The sequence below is a fragment of the Rhinatrema bivittatum genome, chromosome 3, assembly GCF_901001135.1.
Source record: "Rhinatrema bivittatum chromosome 3, aRhiBiv1.1, whole genome shotgun sequence".
Taxonomy (NCBI): domain Eukaryota; kingdom Metazoa; phylum Chordata; class Amphibia; order Gymnophiona; family Rhinatrematidae; genus Rhinatrema; species Rhinatrema bivittatum.
The window spans coordinates 280537152-280555986 of NC_042617.1; the positions used below are offsets into that span (position 1 = coordinate 280537152).

General features: G+C 47.1%; 1 protein-coding gene across 2 annotated transcripts in view; it reads right to left on the reverse strand.

Annotated features, from left to right (window-relative positions):
• Nucleotides 1-18835, reverse strand: part of LOC115087514 (aquaporin-4-like) — a 72342-nt gene that overhangs the window by 4596 nt on the left and 48911 nt on the right. For both annotated transcript variants that reach the window (XM_029594816.1, XM_029594815.1), the window contains exons 3-4: nt 17113-17277; nt 7626-7706 (exon numbers count right to left, since the gene is read on the reverse strand). In XM_029594816.1, coding sequence (XP_029450676.1) covers nt 7626-7706; nt 17113-17277 — 246 coding nt within the window. The remainder of the gene's footprint in view (nt 1-7625; nt 7707-17112; nt 17278-18835) is intronic.

Below are 18835 nucleotides of genomic sequence, written 5' to 3' on the forward strand. Positions count from 1 at the left end.
TCTCGAAATAGTTCATTAATGAAGTGTTGAAATACTGCAGGAGCATTGGTCAATCTGAAAGGCATAACCAGATATTCATAGTGACCTTTTCTGGTGTTAAAAGCCGTTTTCCACTCATCACCCTCACAAATCCTGATTAGGTTATATGCGCCTCGAAGATCCAATTTGGAAAATACCCGGGCTCCCTGTAAGCGGTCAAAGAGTTCAGCAATTAAAGGTAACAGGTATCGGTCCTTGATGGTGATAGCATTTAACCCATGAAAATCGATACATGGACACAGAGTCCCATCCTTTTTCCCAACAAAGAAGAAGCCAGCTCCAGCCGGATCGTCGAATGAACCCCTTCTGCAAATTGTCTTGAATATATTCAGTCATAGCTTGGGTCTCCAAGGCGGACAATGGGTAGACCTTACCACGAGGTGGTGTAGCTCCAGGAATCAGATTAATGGTGCAATCAAATTCTTGATGTGGAGGTAAAGTATCAGCGGCTTTTTTAGAGAAGACGTCAGCAAACTGACCGTACTGGGGCAGCAAGCCCTCAAGAAGAGAGGTGCAGATATAACTACAGGAAGGAGTAGTTCCCTGAAGGCAGGTCTCCTGGCATGCTGGACCCCATTACTTAAGTCTTAAAGACGTCCAGTCGAACTGAGGATAGTGACGTTGCAACCAAGGAATCCCAAGAACAACTGGATGAATGGCTCTCTGGATGACACAGAATGATATTCGTTCAGAGTGGTTAGGTGCAATGTGGCAAACCAGAGGAACCGTCTGAGGAGTTATTCTCCCCGGCAGGGGATCTCCATGGATGAAGGATATAATCAACGGCCTTGGGCATGGACGAAGAGGAATGTGTAGTTGTTCCACTACATCGTGCAGGATGAAGCTTCCTCCGGCCCCAGAATCTACTAAAGCCAGTGTAGAAAATTGGTGACCTCCGAGAAGCAGAGAAACATTTAGGGTAAGTGGGGGAGCCGGAGAAGTGATGCCTAGGGTTACTCCCCCAGTGGAGCCTAGGCTTAGGAATTTCCCGGAAGTGTAGGACAATGAGCAATGAGATGGCCTGATCCTCCACAATATAAGCAGAGACCTGCCTTACGACATCTTTGCCGTTCCTCCGGAGAGAGCGGACCTCGTTCTAACTGCATCGGTTCTTCGACGGTCCCTTCTGTGGCAGAAGAAGTTCTAGAGACCGGAGAAAATGGACGTGAAGGGGTAGAGTTCGCCAAGCGCTTCCTTGTGCTCAAGCCTTCACAAGCCCTTTCCTGTAGGCGACGGTCTATCCTGGTTATGAGCTCAATAAGAGAATCCAACGAGTGTGGTAGTTCCCAGGCTGCCATTTCATCCTTAATTCTGGCTGACAATCCTTCCAAATATATGGTCCGGAGACAGCTCTCTTCCTGCATGGGCCTGCGTGCACTGCCGTGTTCCTCAGGCCTCCTCGCAGCAGCATGGATGCTGCTACTTCTTACTTCAATGTTGGGCCTTCCTAGGCGCGCATGCACGTCACAGGCCCCACCTTTGAAGCCTCTTCGGCGGGAACCTCGGTGGCGTCCCTGATTGATGATGTCATTGCACTCCTGTACTTAAGCTCCACCTTCGCCCCCAGCAAGCTGACTTGACAACAAGTTCCATACAAGTCCTCATCTCCTGCCTCGTGTTCCTGAGATGCTGCTACCTGCCTGGCTCTTGGACCCTGTCTGGCACCTGCACCTCGGGAGCCGGTGTTTGCTCCTACGAGAACTTGCTCCCCTGGCTTACCCCACTCCTCGGGCTGGCTCCACGCCTCTTGGGTCCTACCCAGCAACTATCTCCTACTACTCGGGTCTCCCTTGGAACAGTGCGGCAACCTGTGAGTTCCTTGGTTGGTCTTCCCCGCTCCTCGAGGTTGCACCTGTGTTCAGCAAGACTGTTTGCTCTCTCTCGCTCCTTGGGCCGTGCTCACCACTCAAGGGACTACCCTGAGCCTCCCCACTCCTCGGGCCTGCTTCTCCACTGGTCAACCAGTTCTCCTCCGATCTCCGGGTACCTGTCTACGTAAGCTGCTGAGACCGGACTCGGGCTTCCCTGCTTTGTAGGTTGGCCTGCACCTTCCAGTCTATGCTCACTCGGGGCTGTCTTCCCGGAGAACCTTCTGCACAGCTATTCCTGTGCCTACTGCCCCACGGTCTTTCTGGCACCTCTCTCTCTTCAGGGCCTCACTCCAAGTACTGCTTACAGTCTGTCATCCTACGGGGGTCAAATCCTGGTCTCCCCACTACTGTGCCCAGAGCTTCCCGCTGTACCTATACCTCGCCTTCTGATGGTGCGGACCTCTGGGGCTCCTCCCCATGGGCTGTAACAACTCGCACCTCTGGCCAAGGGTCCACATACCCACAAACCATATCAATAACCCTTGCTGTCGTTACACGATGTTAGGTTCCATATTAGGAACTACCATCCAGGAAAAAGATCTAGGCATCATAGTGGATAATGTTATGGCCGCCTGACATTGTGCTAAACTATGGTTTGGGGAGCCTACTGTCTAGCAACAGGAGAAAGTCTGTAGTCTCTGAGACAGGTTACAGTGTATATAATCAAGGTAGGACTACCACTGTAACTGACACTGTATCCGTGGCTGCAGGAAAGATACAGACAGAGATTGTTTCTTGCAGCTTATATATTCTTTGTCCACTGCGTGACTTAAGCTTCCTGACTTTTCTCTGTAAAAGTATCAGTGTAACAGTGCAGTGTATTAATTATTGTGTATGTGACTCTTGCACTGTTTGACTAAGTATTTTCTTAGTGCACATACGGGCCGATGCAGTAAAGTGCACTCAGGCTGAGCGCACTGTTAGCCCCCGTTTGGACGCGCGTTTTCGATGCGCTAGCTTTACCCCTTATTCAGTAAGGGGTAATAGTGCGTGGAAAATGCGCGGCCAACCCCCCCAAAACTAATAGCACCTGCAACATGCAAATGCATGTTGATGACCCTATTAGTTATTCCCGCGCGATACAGAAAATAAAATGTGCATCGAAGCCACACATTTTACTTTCAGAAATTAACACCTGCCAAAAGCAGGAGTTAATTTCGGCCAGCACTGGGAAAGTGTACAGAAAAGCAGAAAAAACTGCTTTTCTGTACACCCTCCGACTTAATATCATAGCAATATTAAGTCTGAAGCCCCAAAAATAAAAAAAAAATAAAAATTAAAAAAAACAATTTTTAAATCTGCCCACAGCCCGCGGGTTGGAAGACGGATGCTCAATTTATCAGCCCGAATGTCATTTAACAAGCATCAGTTCACTCCCTGCGCTTGTGCTGAGCTCTGTCCTGTTTGTGACAAAAGTGATTGACTGATCTACTATCAGGGGTGTCCAACTAAAGTGTACAAACACGAAAATACATAAACTTCTATCTGCTAGTGATCCAGAGAGACCTGAGGCAAGCACAAGTAGCAGTGGGGATGATGAGAGGCATAGGATGAGGATCAGGAGCCTTTTTACCAAGCTCTGAAGGAATTTTTTTTAAGAGGAAAAATCAGCTAGAGATGCAGGGTTGGCTGAGAAGCTGAAAAAGCAGCTGCCTAATCCCATGTCTACTATTGTGGTTGGTATGGTGCGGGGGCAGAAGAAGGCAGATGCACTAGAAGGTGGCAGCAGCAATGGGAGACAACAAGGAGCTGAGAATCAGCGACAGCTAAAGCCAGCACAGTCCTTCCTGCTCCGTTCTGATCATTTTCTGCAGCAGATCTTTGCAGAACCTACTTACAGGCCGATACAGTAAAATTCGCGGGAGAGCGGGCGCACACAGGCCACTCTCCTGTGCGCGCGATTCACTAAAAACAAAATATTCAGATTAGGGCCCGAGGTAAAAAGAGGCGCTAGGGACACTAGCGCGTCCCTAGCGCCTCTTTTTGGACAGGAGCGGCGGCTGTCAGCGAGTTTGACAGCCGACGCTCAATTTTGCCGGCGTCGGTTCTCGAGCCCGCTGAAGCTATGGGTTCGGAAACCGGAAGCCGGCAAAATTGAGCGTCCGGTTTTCAACCCGCGAGCCATGGGCCGATTTAAAATTAATTTTTTTAAAAATTTTTAATTACTTTTAACTTTTGGGACCTCCGACTTAATATCGCCATGATATTAAGTCGGAGGGTGTACAGAAAAGCAGTTTTTACTGCTTTTCTGTGCACTTTCCCGGTGCTGGCAGAAATTAACGCCTACCTTTGGGTAGGCGCTAATTTCTGAACCTAAAATGTGTGGCTTGGCTGCACATTTTACTTTCTGTATCGCGCGGGAATAACTAATAGGGCCATCAACATGCATTTGCATGTTGCGGGCGCTATTCGTTTTGGGGGGTTGGATGTGCATTTTCGACACACTATTATCCCTTACTGAATAAGGGGTAATAGCGTCAAAAACGCACGTCCAAACACGGGTTAACAGTGTGCTCCGCCAGAGCGCACTGTACTGAATCGGCCTGTTAGATGGATCGTGAAAGATTCAAAGAATTAGAAAAATGAGACATTTATTTATTTATTTATTTATTTGTGTATTTAACTCCCACCTTTTCATTGGTAGCTCAAGGCAAGCTACTTTCAGGTACTGTGGGTATTTCCCTGTCCCTAGAATGAAAAGGCATGAGCTATTTGCACCAAATAAGGCTCACAATCCAAGGGCCTGATTTACTGATGCATTTCGCCCTTTCTGTGTTCTGTGGGAGAAATGCTTAGTCAGTGAGGCCCGAAGTTTGCACTTGAGACAAGGGAGGGTGATGTGAACTTGCCCAAGGTCACAAGCAGAGAAGGGTTTGGAGAAGCCAGTTACTAGTGCAGTGTTCTTCATTGTAAGGGCCAGGGGCCAGTGGCAGCTTCTATCAACCCTAAGGGGCCCATGCAATACAATGTGCTCAGCCGAGCGCACTGTATAACCCGCAGTTGGACGAGGGTTAAATAAGCGCTATCCACCTCCTAATGCAATTAGGGGGATTAGCGCCTATTTAATGCCCCTCCGACGCGGAGTGAATGAGATAGTGCTCATCACATCAAATGCATGTGAATGAGGTTATTATTCGTTCACTCCAATGCAAAAATATAAATGTGCGTCTCAGATGCATATTTATCATTCAGCTATTAACACCTGCCTGGAGCAGGCGTTAATAGCTGAGCGCCTTGAAAAAAAAGTACAGAAAAGCAGAAACAACTGCTTTGCTGTACTTTTTTAAAAGTTAAAAAAAACGAAAAAAAAAAACCTCTGCCGATTAGGCTTTGAAGACCGATGCCAATATGCTCGGCATCGGTTTTCATAACTGGCTGACTGCCGGTAACCGCGGGGGTCGCTAGCGCAACCCCCTAATTTGTTTATTGCATGGCGTCCTACTTGCGGGCGCTGAAAAGGCAGCGCCCGCTTTCCGCAATTAATATTGCATCGACCCCTAAGTGTGGCTCCCTGACTCTTCCCCTAATACACCTTCTCCTCCACCTCCAGAAGTTTGCTGCTGGCATTGTCTCTGGAGCAGCTGTTTTGTTTTCCTCTGGCTCTGCTGGGCTATTAGTGAGCCTAAGTCATTCAAAGCCTGAGCACTCGTGCTTTTCTCACAAGACCGTGCAAACAGTGGACTTCAGGCATCATGCAGTTCAAACTCATTCACAGTGTTGGAAGGAAACAGAGAAGGCGGTCCAGAGGCATGGCAGGTGGAAAACCTCCCGGGAAGGCGAGGTGGAGAGATCCAGTTTGGAGGCATTGAGGGTGGGGACAGGATGATAGAGGCTGACTGGTGGAAGAGGCAGGTGGGGGTTGTGGCTGGCGAGTGGGTTGGGAAAGACAGTATTTGAAGGAGAGGAGCTGGGATGAGAGATTTTTTTGTTTTGGCAGGGAGAATGTGTTGGGGTGAGAAAGTCTAGGGAATTAGGCTTTGTTGTAGTTCTGTGTCATTCTGAGTGCATCTGAGCAACCAGGCTGGCTGCATTATCGGAGGGTGACACTCCACCCTACCCCCAAATGCCCAGGGCACTGCTCATTTTGACCAGTTAGGGTGCTGGGCTGTCACACTGAAGTATTTTTGACAAAGTGGTGCCCGCAAGAAAAATACTGAAGATCAGTGAGGAGCTGCAGGTAATAAGTGATCACCCCCCCCAGGCAGTCGAGAACATGAGAGATGCCCCTCAAACCCAGTCCCAGCAACAGCACCCAAAGATCCAAAGAGGGGATCCCACAAGTCTCAGAGAGATGTGGAGGCATTTTACAGTTATAGAGGAGAGGATCAGCACTTTGCTCTGTTGAAAGGCCCTCAGTAAAGGGAAGGTATTGGGCCAGCTTTCAAACAGTGGTGTGCTTTACCATTTGGAAAAACCCCACTCTCCCATGCTTTTCGGCATTCTGGAGACTTGGTAAAAGTGGCCCTGTATTTTCACTCTGACCCTTGAGAGCATTCCTTAGGTAGAATGTATCTGAAGGAGAGATTAAGGGCTGTTCTCATGGACACTTGCAGAAACCAGTCCCTTTTGCAGCATGGAGGAGGCGACAGCACATTTGTTCACTGTAGGACCCTAAAGGGAAAACATGTTAATAGACACGGCAGGATTTAGCACAGTGGCCACATTAACACATTTTGTTTTGTAAAATACTCTCCTCCCCCCCCCCCCCCCCCCACCGCCTTCTTCTTCTCTCTTGCCTAGGCTTTTCTCCTTTTCTTTCTCCCCTCACTTCTCTCTTTCTCCTCGCCACACTCTCTCCTCACCACCACTCACCCCTTAACTACTTTCCCCCTTGTTCTCCTTCTCTTTTCCCCCCCTCCCCAAGGACCCAGCGCACGCTTCTGCAGGGGGAGGCATTTTCTCTGACCCACCTGGAGACAACCCGCGAGCCCTGGACAGACAGCAGCCAGGCAGTGGCAGGACTGGAGCCAGCGTGAGTGGGGAGTGCTTTAACTGCAGCCCTCCTGTGGCCCAAGATGCTTCTGGAAGTGAGGTAGGGGGCATCCTGGACTTGCAAGGCCGCCATGCAGAGGCAGGGAGAAAGGAAGAGGGAAGGCGCTGGGGGGTAGTAGCAACATCAGCAACCACCAACAGCTCCCGCCCACTCCATAGTGGGCATCTTCCCTCCCTCCCAGGGGCACGATCGCTGACACTCCTGGCAATGACGTGTGATGATGGTGACTGTGTACAGAGCTGGAGCTGGGGTGAGCCTGCTGCTTCTGACATTCATCTCTGACCGCAGAGCCCCAGGGGGAGGCAGTACAGCCTTGGGAAGAGAGAGGTAGTGCTGTAAAAAAAAATGGTAATCCAGTCTTGCCTTATCCCCTCTCCCTTCTTCTTCTCATTCCCCTGCCTCTACTCCCTCCTGGCTCTCTATGGCAGCCTACATTTCAGGAGCAGGCTTGTCCCTGTGCACTCCTCTTCTGGTGCTTCCTCCCATTGCTGGCCCATGTCACCTGGCTTTTCCTCTTCTTGCTAGCCCATGTCACCCAGATTTCACTGCCCCTGGTCCTTGTGCCAGCTCACATGGGAACTGGCACCTTCCTCCTCTGTCGGCCTGCAGCAGTGGCCAGAAAATAATGCACTGATGACTGCAATTTAAGAAATTGTCAATTTGGTGCTTTAGCCTGCTACTCCTATGGCACAGGAGAGGGGGGGGGGGGGGTCGCTGCTCACCCAGTGGTACTCCCAGATTCCGGTGATGACTGCTGGCCCCAAGGATCTTGCTGGGTTCATGCTTCCCCCAGAGAACGAGCCCTGCCAGGAGAGAACAAGTATGGAAAAGGTTCAGCAAAAAGCAAAAGGGAAAAGAAAGGCAGCATGAACCACAGTGGAGCACAGCAATAAAAAACATACACACAGTAATAGTAATCACACATAACAAATAAGACCTGACACAGAGAGTGACATTTGCCAGGACCAAAAGTAAGAAAGCAGACAGCAGATGTCTACCCAAAACTCTCAAACTATAAAGTCTCATCAGTTACATACATAAAATAAAACATCTTAAGCATGTTCCTGAAAGTTTATTATATACAAGTAATCAGATGTTGCGGTTCCAGTCGCGGCAGCCGCGACTAGGCCCTTACCTCCTTGGTCCCGGCCTGTCTCCGAGGGTCTGCGGCCTGTATCACGGCATCCCCGCGGGGTGGGGGACGCCGCCGAGAAGCCCTGCCTGGACGCCTTCTCCCTAGGCGCGCGCGCTTATGAAGGCCGTTTCCCGCCACTGAAAGCTCCGCCCTATCCATGACGTCAGACGCCGCGGCCTAGACTTTGCCTTGCAACGGGGTTCCTTGCGGTTCTCTGTTGCTCCGTGCCCCGGAGTGTGCTATTGCGTTAGCGACTCCGTTCCCGCCTGAGACTTGTTTCGCTCTGTGCCCAAGTCTTGCTCTTGTCTGGCTTGCTTGCAGTAACCTGTTCTGCTTCAGTTCCAGCTTGGTTCCAGTAGCCAGTCCTGCTTCAGTTCCTGCTTGCTTCAGTCCCTGCCTGCTTCAGTTCCTGCCTGACTCCTGTTCCCTGCCTGCCTGCTCCAGCTCCAGCTTCTGTGATCTCCTAAGTCCCAGCAGTCGGGCTCCTACCGGGGGACTTAGGTAAAAAGAGGTGCTAGGGACACTAGCGCGTCCCGAGCGCCTCCTTTTTGACAGGAGTAGCGGCTGTCAGCAGGTTTGACAGCTGACGTTCAATTTGTCTGGCGTTGGTTCTCGAGCCCGCTGACAGCTATGGGTTCGGAAAACGGACGTCAGCTAAATTGAGCGTCCGTCTTCCGACCCGCGGGCCGCCGGACGATTTAAATTTATTTTTTTTTTTTGGGGCCTCCGACTTAACCTGTTAGATCCTGCTCATTGAAGGAATTATTTCCTGATGCCCCTTTTTACATGTTAGTTAACTAGACCCAAATATGGTATAAATATGGTATAAAAAAATTTGCAAGTTATTAAAAGTATATGAAAAAATGTTACACTTGTGGATTGTTGGTACCTAAAAAGTTAATATCGCTATGATATTAAGTCGGAGGGTGTACAGAAAAGCAGTTTTTTCTGCTTTTCTGTACACTTCCCCAATGCTGGCTGAAACTAATGTCAGCCGTTGGCTGGCGTTAATTTCTGAAAGTAAAATGTGCGGCTTGGCTGCACATTTTGCTTTCTGTATAGCGTGGGAATAACTAATAGGGCCATCAACATGCATTTGCATGTTGCGGGCGCTATTAGTTTCGGGTGGATTGGACGCGCATTTTCAACGCGCTATTACCCCTTACTGTATAAGGGGTAAAGCTAGCGCGTCGAAAACACGCATCCAAACCCGGGCTAACAGTGTGCTCCACTGGAGCGCACTATATTGTATCGGCCCGAATGTTGGGTGTTATTTGACGTGTCTGTTTTGAAATTTTTTATTGATGTTTGGAAGATTTTTATATGAGTTTTTAATTATTGAATGTTATTCTATTCATTAATTGTTTTGAATTATTCTTTTTATTGATATGGTTTTACTAATTTTGTTTTATGAGGAATGGTAATGTTTCTGTTTATTACATTGTTGCAGTTCATACAGAATTTGGCTTGTTGCAGTTTCCAGTTCAGTTTTTGTAGGTACATTTCTATTTATACTGTACAATCTCTGTATTCTGTATTTGAGGATCTATCTGTGTTTTGCATGTGTGAATGAAATGAGTTATTCCATTAGTGTGCAGTTTCTGTGTAGGGATCTATAGCAACTTGGCTTGTTCTGTTTTCCTAATAGGGGGTGTATTACTAATTTAGGCCTGGTGTAATATTTGTAGTATTAACTTTCATAAGTAGGGTTATTGTTGTTTGAGTGCTGGCAGTTAGTGCTATTTTTATATAGAATTTCTTTTTTTCATGGCTCTCTGAGGGTCATGCCCATGCCCAAGATGCATTACATTAGGCCTAATACCATATAGATTCCAAGCGTCTCTTGCTTTTTTGCAGGGTTTTCTGTTTGGCACCTTAGCAGTGCATGGAAATATATACATATTGTAAGTGATATTTTTACCTCAGAAGACTGTGCTTTAAATGCTCTTTTTCATGTAAAATCTGTTATTATAAATGCATAATTTTTAATTGTATGTGAGGAGGGTCTGATGGGGTGGTGGGTGCAAGGCTGTAAAGTTTTCCTGGGGCCTCTAATATCCTTGCCCTTGCCATGGGCCTTGCTGTACAAACATTTAACAGAATCTCCCAACTCGTGGTATCATATGTTGTGTAAAGGGGGACGGTGCAGATTTTCATTTGGCCATTGGTGCCAAATTGCCTGGCTACGGCTCTGGTAGAGAGTTCCACTAAAAATGTTCTCTCTCGGGCCTCTGTGAAATGTATTTGTCGGATGGCTGGAACTTGATGTTATGATGCCGCTCGCGGATCCCATCCTGCAAGCAGCCTTTCACCTGGCCCGATGACGCTGCAGGCCTCTCTGACCTCCTTAAGTGGCTTGGAGCCACCACTGTCGCCGCTGCCCGCAGCAGGGAGGCAACCACTGATTCGTTCTCTTTGCGGCATGGAGCCACTGCCAAACCCTCTATCTTCGTGGCCCTGGTGCTGCCGCCGCCGGTGCTTCTCCTCGCGTAGGAATGCTACCGACGCCCCTCCTCTGCTCCTGCTTGTCCCGGGCCTTGCATAGGCACACGCGCTTGTCTCTTCTTAACATTTAAAGGGCCAGTGGCGGGAAAAGCCCTGCGGCTCCAGCAGATGATGTCATCAGCCTGTTCCTCCACCAGCCCTATAAAAGGGCTCAGCTTCCATTCCTTGGGGCCTTCACATCGGATCGTTATGGTCGTCTATGCTTCTTCTGTCCGACAAGGTCTTCCATGGTCTGCTCCTGTCCAGATGGTTTTGTATTCTTTGTTAGATGTTCCTGGTCACCGTGATGTTCCTGGTCACCGTGGTTGTTCCTATTCCTCGTCGGAGCTCCTTCGTCGCCTGTTCCATGTTCCTGATGTTCCATGTTCCAGTCCTAGTCCTGATGTCTCCGGCTCTTTGTCCTGCTTCCAGGTTTTCCTCTCATCCACTTTTCTTGGCATGCCACCATAGTGGTCCTTGACCAGCCCATGAAGGGGCTATGTAGGGCACTTCATGGCACAAGGCCTGTCTTCATGTCTGCAGCCCAAGTCTCCGAAAGGCCCTTGCTTTTAACACAGAGGTCTGTTCCTGAATCCTGAGTCTTGAATCCTGTTCCCAGTTTTTGGAGTTCCTTGTTCCTGCTTCTGTTCAAGCCCTAGACTCAAGCCAGAGCCTGCTTCGCTTCAGCGTGATCCACAACCAGCCACAGGTGGCTGTGTAGGGTGTGCCACAGTGCAGGCCTCTCCTGAATCTTTGTCATGTTTCCAGCTCAAGTCTTCATCTCGTCTGGAGTCTGATTTGCTTCTGGCGTGGTCTGCGACCAGCCATGGGCGGCTGTGTAGGGCATGCTGCGGTACAGTACTCACCCTGTACTAGTATCTGAATCCTTAATCCTTGTCTGAGTCTTCCAAGTTCCTCGAGTCCTTGTCTCAGTTCCATGTCTCATCATGTTCCTGCCCTCAGCCTCCCTCTGGCCTCATGTACTTGCCATTCCCAAGCAGCTGTAGAAACCATGACATGGTCTGTGGACCCCTAGCCTGAGTTGGGGTTGACACTACCTGAGAGGGTAAACCCCCACAGGTCCCCAACATCAGGAGGCGAGGCCGGAGGAAGATAGGGGCCAGCTGGAGCTTCGCCAATACCAGTCCACATTCCCCGCAGATTGAGCCCTTGGGTGCCGGGCTGGACTTAGATGGGCCCCTGAGACGTGGTATATGTGCCAGGTCCGGAACTGGAGCAGGACGCGGTTGGAGTCAGAAGGCTGGCTGGCAAGACAGGTAGAGTTCAGGAGCCAACAGCAGGAGGCAGGCACCTGCCTAGAGATGGAGGACAGGCTGGTCAGGGATGGCCAAGAGGGAAAATTTCTCCTGGCGGGGTGGATTCAAGATGGCGACTTGAGCGCTCGCACTGCATTTACTGCTCTGGCGTTTCCCTTACAGGAATTGCTATGAATTGATTAATTAGGGAGGATCAACTTGGTGGGGGTGTGGCACTTTATGTCCAGGAGGGTATAGAGTCCAACAGGATAAAGATCATGCAAGAGACTAAATGCTCAGTAGAATCTGTATGGGTAGATATCCCATGTGTGTTGGGTAAGAGTATAGTGATAGGAGTATACTACCATCCACTTGGACAAAATGGTCAGACAGATGATGAAATGCTAAGAGAAATCAGGGAAGCTAACCAATTTGGCAGTGCAATAATAATGGGAGATTTCAATTACCCCAATATTGACTGGGTAAATGTAACATCAGGACTTGCTAGAGACATAAAGTTCCTGGATGAAATAAATGACTGCTTCATGGAGCAATTGGTTCAGGAACCAACAAGAGAGGGAGCTATTTTAGATTTAATTCTTAGTGGAATGCAGGATTTGGTGAGAGAGGTAACGGTGGTGGGGCCTCTTGGCAACAGTGATCATAACATGATCAGATTTAAAGTAATAACTGGAAGGGGGACAATCAGTAAATCTGCAGCTCTAACACCAAACTTTCAAAAGGGAAACTTTGATAAAATGAGGAAAATAGTTAGAAAAAAACTCAAAGGTGCAGCTGCAAAGATTAAGTGTTCAACAGGCATGGACATTGTTTAAAAATAAAATCCTAGAGGCGCAGTCCAGATGTATTGCACGCATTAAGAAGGGTGGAAGGAAGGCAAATCAATTACCGTCATGATTAAAAGGTGAGGTGAAAGAAGCTATTTTATCCAAAAAAAACATCCTTCAAAAATTGGAAGAAGGATCCATCTGAAGAAAATAGGATAAAACATAAGCATTGCCAAGTTAAGTGTAAAACATTGATAAGACAGGCGAAGAGAGATTTTGAAATGAAGTTGGCCATAGAGGCAAAACCTCATAATAAAAACTTTTAAAAATATATCCGAAGCAAGAAACCTGTGAGGGAGTCGGTTGGACCATTTGATGACCGAGGGGTTAAAGAGGCTCTTAGGGAAGATAAGCCCATTACAGAAAGACTGAATTAATTCTTTGCTTTCCTGTTTACTAATGAGGATGTCAGGGAGATACCAGTTCCAGAGATAGTTTTCAAGGGTGATGAGTCAGATGAACTGAACAAAATCACTGTGAACCTGGAAGATGTAGTAGGCCAGATTGACAAACTAAAGAGTAGCAATGATATGCATCCTAGGATACTGAAGGAACTCAAAAATAAAATTTCTGATCTATAAGTTAAAATTTGTAACCTATCATTAAAATCATCCATTGTGCCTGAAGACTGGAGGGTGGCCAATGTAACCTCAATATTTAAAAAGGGCTCCAGGGGCGATCCGGGTAACTATAGACCAGTGAACCTGATTCAGTGCTGGGAAAAATAGTGGAAACTATTCTAAAGATCAAAATCGTAGAGCATATAGAAAAACATGGTTTAATGGAACACAGTCAAAATGGATTTACGCAAGGGAAGTCTTGCCTAAAATATCAGCTTCATTTTTTTGAAGGGGTTAATAATCATGTGGATAAAGGTGAACAGGTAGATGTAGTGTATTTGGATTTTCAGAAGGCATTTGACAAAGTCCTTCATGAGAGTCTTCTAAGAAATCTAAAAAGTCATGGGATAGGAAGCGATGTCCTTTCATGGATTACAAACTGGTTAAAAGACAGGAAACAGAGAGTAGGATTAAATGGTCAATTTTCTCAGTGGAAAAGGGTAAACAGTGATCTGTACTTGGGCCGGTGCTTTTCAATATGTAAATAAATGATCTGGAAAGGAATACGAGGAGTGAGGTTATCAAATTTGCGGATGATACAAAATTATTCAGAGTAGTTAAATCACAAGCGGATTGTGATACATTACAGGAGGACCTTGCAAGACTGGAAAATTGGGCATCCAAATGGCAGATGAAATTTAATGTGGACAAGTGCAAGTTGTTACATATAGGGAAAAATAACCCTTGCTGTAGTTACATGATGTTAGGTTCCATATTAGAAGCTACCACCCAGGAAAAAGATCTAGGCATCATAGTGGATAATACTTTAAAATTGTCGGCTCACAGTGCTGCAGCAAAAAGCAAACAGAATGTTAGGAATTATTAGGAAGGGAATGGTTAATAAAACAGAAAATGTCATAATGCCTCTGTATCGCTCCATGGTGAGACCGCACCTTGAATACTGTGTACAATTCTGGTCGCCGCATCTCAAAAAAGATATAGTTGCGATAGAGGAGGTACAGAGAAGGGGGACCAAAATGATAAAGGGGATGGAGCAGCCCCCATATGAGGAAAGGCTGAAGAGGTTAGGGCTGTTCAGCTTGGAGAAAAGATGGCTGAGGAGGGATATGATAGAGGTCTTTAACATCATGAGAGATCTTGAACGAATAGATGTGAATTGGTTATTTACACTTTCGGATAATAGGAGGACTAGGGGGCATTCCATGAAGTTAGCAAGTAGCACATTTAAGACTAATCGGAGAAAATTCTTTTTCACTCAACGCACAATTAAGCTCTGGAATTTGTTGCCAGAGGATGTGGTTAGTGCAGTTAGTGTAGCTGGGTTCAAAAAAGGTTTGGATAAGTTCTTGGAGGAGAAGTCCATTAACGGCTATTAATTTAGTTGACTTAGGGAATGGCCTCTGCTATTACTGGCATCAGTAGCATGGGATCGTCTTGGTGTTTGGGTAATTGTCAGGTTCTTGTGGCCTGGTTTGGCCTCTGTTGGAAACAGGATGCTGGGCTTGATGGACCCTTGGTCTGACCCAGCATGGCGGTTTCTTATGTTCTTATACTCCCGAAGCGAAAAGGAAGAGTTAGGACATACCCCTCAATCCCTACTCTTCCATCAGTGCTGACCTCCCTGAAGAACGGAGAGCTCCGGAGTGTTAGAGCTGGATAGCGGTGAAGACCAGACTGCGAGATTTGGTGAGAGGTCTGGGTCTGAACCCCTTCCCATTTCCGGAGGAAATTTAATACCTCAGAAACCAGAGGTGGTAACTCTGCACTCTTTATGGAACATAACATCAGCCATGGGAAAAACTTTTCTGGACTGTTCCTTAAAAATAAATTCTTTATCCCAGATAGACTTAATGAATTAGAATAAAGATTTACATAGGCAGGAAGCCTTAGCAAAATTAAAAAATACGGAATGTGATCTTCAACATGGAAAGCTGTACAATCCACTATCATTCAGGATTGTGGGGCCATAAATAGGAAGATTGAAAATATCGAAAATGCATTGAGGCATTTGAACTTTCCCAGGGCTGTTGGAGAAATACCTCGAATTATTATTAAACACTATTTCCTTGTTTTAGAATTTACACCAGAGCAGGCTCCACCCCTGGATAAAGTTTATTATTTGCCCATTTGTAATAACCAACAAATGCAAGCTGCCCCTAAAGACTTAGATAATTTGACTGGTTTTCTTGAGTCGTCAAGCTATGAAATAGCTGAAAGAACAACTTTGTTGATATCATTTTTTAATGAGAAAGACCTGGGAGATGTCATGAGAGAATATTTTAAGAAAACCAATGTTTTGTTCATGGGATCAAGAATTAGGATCTTCACTGATTTAACAAAGTCAACACAGCTGAAAAGGAAAAGTTTCCTAGCATTAAGCCCGTAAACATTGGCAGTGGGAGAGTCTTTTTTCTTAAGGTTCCCTTGCAAATGTGTCATAAAGTATAACAGGTAGTAAATACAGAAGATATTTCAGGAGGACATTTTTATTATCCTGTATCTTGTTTCGTTATTATTTCTGATTTGAAATACCATGTTTCTTAGCAAAGTGGATACTTTGCATGTTATTGAAAATTAATAAAGATAAAATTTAAAAAAATTTTAAAAAAGGGATGGCCAAGAGCCCTGATCCCGCCGCAGGGTAGACGAGCAGAGTGAGGTCTAGTCCGAGGTTCAGGGGCAGGCGGCAGATGAGCAGAGTGAGGTCCAGTCCGAGGTTCTGAACCAAGAGATCCGTCAGAAGAGATTCCAGGAAGAAGGGCGCTAGGCACTGGAACAGGAGTCAGGTACTGGAACAGAAGTCCTTCAAGGTGAAGCGCAGGATCCCGAGAGAAGCAACGCAGGAGACTCATTGCCAAGCTGTCTGGGTACGGCCCGAGGAGGCCTTATACATTCCGGGGTGGTCCCAGGTTTCCCGCCGAAAGCCCTTTAAATAGTTGCTGGTGCTGCGTGCGCATGCCTAGGGGGAAACCCGGGCAGGGCCGGAAGCTGGCGGTGTCTCATGCTCTGGCGAGGCCGTGGAGGCCTCGGCATCGTCGGGTGCAAACGGAGAGGAATCAGAGAGGTAGGCCATGGCAGCCGACATCCCAGGCAGGGCCCGGAGGCGTAGCCGAGTGGAGGGAGCCGGCATGGAGGTTCCACGGGTGGTGAGTGCAACAGCAGCGGGTCCAGAAGGGCTACCGAGTGGCCGGAGGGCTACTCTTGACACCAGCATTGCGTTGCTGAGTCTCTCCTGTGCGTGCAGGTCCAGTGGAGGTCTGAGCCCGCCTTGTTCCAGTACCTACAATGTTCCACATCTTGATCCTAGTCCCAACTTGTTCCAGCTCCAGCCTGTGCATGGACACTCTCACCTCCCACGGTGTGTGTCTTGCGGTTCTTCCTTGAGCCGTGCTGTGGTCCAAGGGCTCACATCCCTCTAGAGCAAGTGACTGCATCCCCACGTTCGCAACAGTTGAGTAAACCTCACTGTGAAGATCGAAGTGCATGAGCAGGGTTATAAATATGAAGCACTGTGTTCATCCAGGGAAAAGAGTCCTCACCCAACATTATGTTGACTAACAAGGCAGTTTTATATTTAATTACCCATTGGACAGGTAGCCAGTGTAACTTGTGCAAGACTAGGGTACGGTGAGCTCTCGGGGCTAGCTTTGAGATTGGTCATGTCACAAGAAGAAGGTTGATTCTCTTGGTTTTACTCCTTTTGCATGCATGGTTTTGTAGTTCTGATTTTCCAATGATTGCCCTAAAAAAATCAAATGCACAGCTCCATGCGTTTGCTGGAGGTAAAGGCCAGGACTGGATTAGGTTGTTCCTTATGGGGCTAGTTGGCAACCCTAGATGGGAGACTTTCTTCATGGAGTTCCCTTAGTAAATGCCATGGGACGGAAAACAAGAAGATTCCTTACCGCCGTCAGTGCTCCTGCCGTCAGGGAAAAGCCAATGGCCAAGCTCCCTGGCTCCCCCATCTCCCGCCGTCGGTGCTCCTCCACAGCAAATATGGTGAATACCAGCTGGAAGGTGGCGAAGAGCTCCATCCCCAGAGCATGCCCGGCGTTGCCATCGCTGCGGACCTGGAGGGACAGACAAATGGCCCATCACCAGAAATGACACCACAAACAAACAACAGTGCAAGCAGGAGACAAAAGTACCCATCATGGAGAAGCTTAATACTCTGTCAGATTTGATTTTTTCCAAAGTTTGGTTACAAAAGTATAAAAGAAACTGGCTGCATTCAAATCAGGACTTTATCATGTTACATTGAAAGGAACAAATATTTGCAAACACAAGAATTCATGCATCTAGATGGTGTAGGTTGACTAGCTAGACATTTCCTTTAAAATTGTACAGTTGAATTTATCTGGATGGTGTGTGTTTTCAAGGTTTTATTGGGCATTAATCCCCAAAATTAGATATTTTGAGGTCCATATTCACATTTAGAATTTAGCCATATAAGTTAGGGGTGTTCCAGGAGGAATTGAGTTAATTGGATAAGTTATCCAGCTAACTATGATAATCAGAGTTACATTTAGAAACAAAAAAACATAGAAATGATGGCAGGAAAGGACCAAGTGGTCCATCCAGTCTGCCCAGCAAACTTATGGTAGCACCAGCTGCCCATACAGGTCTCCCCCATAAAGGTATCATCAGGGGGTGGCAACTGCCATGCCGTACAAGTTACCCCCATACTTAGTTTCCCAAACCGTTAAAGTCAGGGCCTTTGTTGGTTGCTGTCTAATTCCCCATTATCTCTTGCCATTGAAGTGGAGAGCAATGTTGGAGTTACATCACAAGTATAAGACTTATTGGTTAAGGGTAGTAACAGCCGTATCAGCAAGGTACCATGCTTATTTGTTTTCCCAGATTGTAAAATTTATATCCTTGTTGGTTGCTTTCCAAAACTAATTCCCCTTTTCCTCTTTTCCCCCTGCTGTTAAAACAGAGAGCAATAATAGCTGCATCAACAGTATGAAGGCTTGTTGGTTAAGAGTAGTAACCACCACACCAGCAAGTTACCTCTATGCACTCTTTTCCTCATTTCCATCCTCAGGCTTTTAGAGATCCACAGTGTTTATCCCATGCCCCTTTGAAATCTTTCACCATTTTTTGTCTTCACCACCTCCTTCGGAAGGGCATTCCAGGCATCCACCACCCTCTCCATGAAGAAATATTTCCTGATTTTGGTTCTGAGTCTTCCTCCCTGGAGTTTCATTCCATGACCCCTAGTTCTACTGATTTCTTTCCAACGGAGAAGGTATGTATCATATCTCCCCTGCACCTCCTCTCCTCCAGAGTTTACATATTTAGGTCCTTCAACCTCTCCTCATAAGTCATTTGATAGAGACCCCCCCCTTTCATTTTTGTCACCCTTCTCTGGACTGCCTCCATCCTGTCTCTGTCCCTTTTGAAATACGGTCTCCAGAAGTGAACACAATACTCCCAATGAGGCCTCACCAAGGACCTGTACAAGGGGATTATCACCTGCATGGAGTGACAGTTACTACCCTTAACAGAAACGAGGGGTAACCTGCATGGAGTGGCAGTTACTACCTTGGGAAGCTTGCTGGGCAGACTGGATGAACCATTTTGGTCTTTTTCTGCCGTCATTACTATGTTACTATGTTACTTTTT